The sequence below is a fragment of the Trichechus manatus genome, unplaced genomic scaffold (assembly GCF_000243295.1).
Source record: "Trichechus manatus latirostris isolate Lorelei unplaced genomic scaffold, TriManLat1.0 scaffold00135, whole genome shotgun sequence".
Classification (NCBI taxonomy): domain Eukaryota; kingdom Metazoa; phylum Chordata; class Mammalia; order Sirenia; family Trichechidae; genus Trichechus; species Trichechus manatus.
Genome location: NW_004444071.1, coordinates 7274229 through 7275597, shown reverse-complemented (window position 1 = coordinate 7275597; position 1369 = coordinate 7274229). Strand labels below are relative to the sequence as shown.

The 1369-nt window shown below is 33.5% G+C and overlaps 1 protein-coding gene across 5 annotated transcripts in view; it reads left to right on the top strand.

The window, feature by feature from the left end:
* The window catches only part of NADK2 (NAD kinase 2, mitochondrial), a 76267-nt gene that overhangs the window by 32447 nt on the left and 42451 nt on the right, over window positions 1–1369 (top strand). For all 5 annotated transcript variants that reach the window (XM_023739507.1, XM_004385250.2, XM_023739509.1 and 2 more), the window contains exon 6: window positions 357–493. In XM_023739507.1, the coding sequence (XP_023595275.1) occupies window positions 357–493 (137 nt within the window). The remainder of the gene's footprint in view (window positions 1–356; window positions 494–1369) is intronic.

The following is a 1369-nucleotide window of genomic DNA, read 5'->3' as shown; positions in this document are numbered from 1 at the left end:
GGAATGCTTTCTCTTTATATATACGTTCAGTTTTATTTGTTGCTAAGCAAAACACAAGCCATATCTAACTCATTGTCTTGGATTTAATGGGTACTTAATAGTTTGACTTAAATTCAAGTTCTTGGGAGATTTTGTATAAACACATTAGATATTTTTATTATAATTGAAAAGAGAAAAAAACTTCCAAATCAGTCTTTGAGCAGGAACTTGTGGGTCTTAGTGTTTTTAGTATACTTTGTTTTTGGAGTAACTAGTTTTTAAATTAAAAAAAATTTTTATTTGGTGAAGCTATTATAATGTCTTATTTTTAGTTTAATTTATTCTGTCTTGACATTCTTTCCCTTTACTTTTCTAAGGTGGTTATGGAGGCAGCGAATCAGGTTATATCTCGAAGGGACTGGGATAAATCCTGTTCCTGTGGACCTTCATGAACAGCAGCTAAGTTTGAATCAACATAGCAGAGCCTTCAACATTGAACGTATTCGTAATGAAAGTAGGTGGATTGTGATTTAGATGTGTTTTGGGCAGTATCTAAGTTACTAACAGTTACATTGACCTCTGATTTTTTAAAGTAATAATTTATTTATAATTACTTTGGTATTTTAGTGCCACTAGTAACACTTAAAGGATCCTTGGTAGTGCAATGGTTAAGCACTTGGCTGCTAACTGAAAGGTCAGCAGTTCGAACCCACCAGTTGCTCCACAGGAGAAAGATGTGGCAGTCTGCTTCTGTAAAGATTTACAGCCTTGGAAACCCTATGGGGCAGTTCTGCTCTGTCCTACAGGGTCGCTATGAGTCAGAATCAACTTAACAGCAATGGGTTTGGTTTCGTTTAGTAACACTTAAGAAAGTACAGTGAATTGCTTTAGTTGTAAACATTAATGTTATGATTAGAATCTGAAGTAAAAAATGTAGCATATTTCTAGAAGAAACATTTTCTAGGACAGGCTTGAAAATTAGTTGACTAGGGAGGGATTATAAAATCTAATATTGCAGTAGTTTTTCAAGATGATCACCTTAAAAAATAAATTTCTAAAATTTATATCCAGATGGGTACTCTACTGCAGTTTTCTTATTTCTGTTATGGTAAACTAAGGTGTAACTATAAAAATGACAGGGAGTGTCATTTACTGTGTTCAGGCATTATGATGGGGCCTGGATTTAAAGGTTACTTGGTGATTGATTAAGTAAAATGAGCTTTAGATACCTAACAATTGTAAATGATTGCACTGGAAAAAAAAGCAATATATTCAATATTTTTCTTAAGGAACTTTGATATATCATTAATTAATTAGAGGCTGCATTAGGCTGGGTTCTCTAGAGAAGCAAACCCAGTGAAGTGTGTGTGTATCTGTGTATGTGTGTATA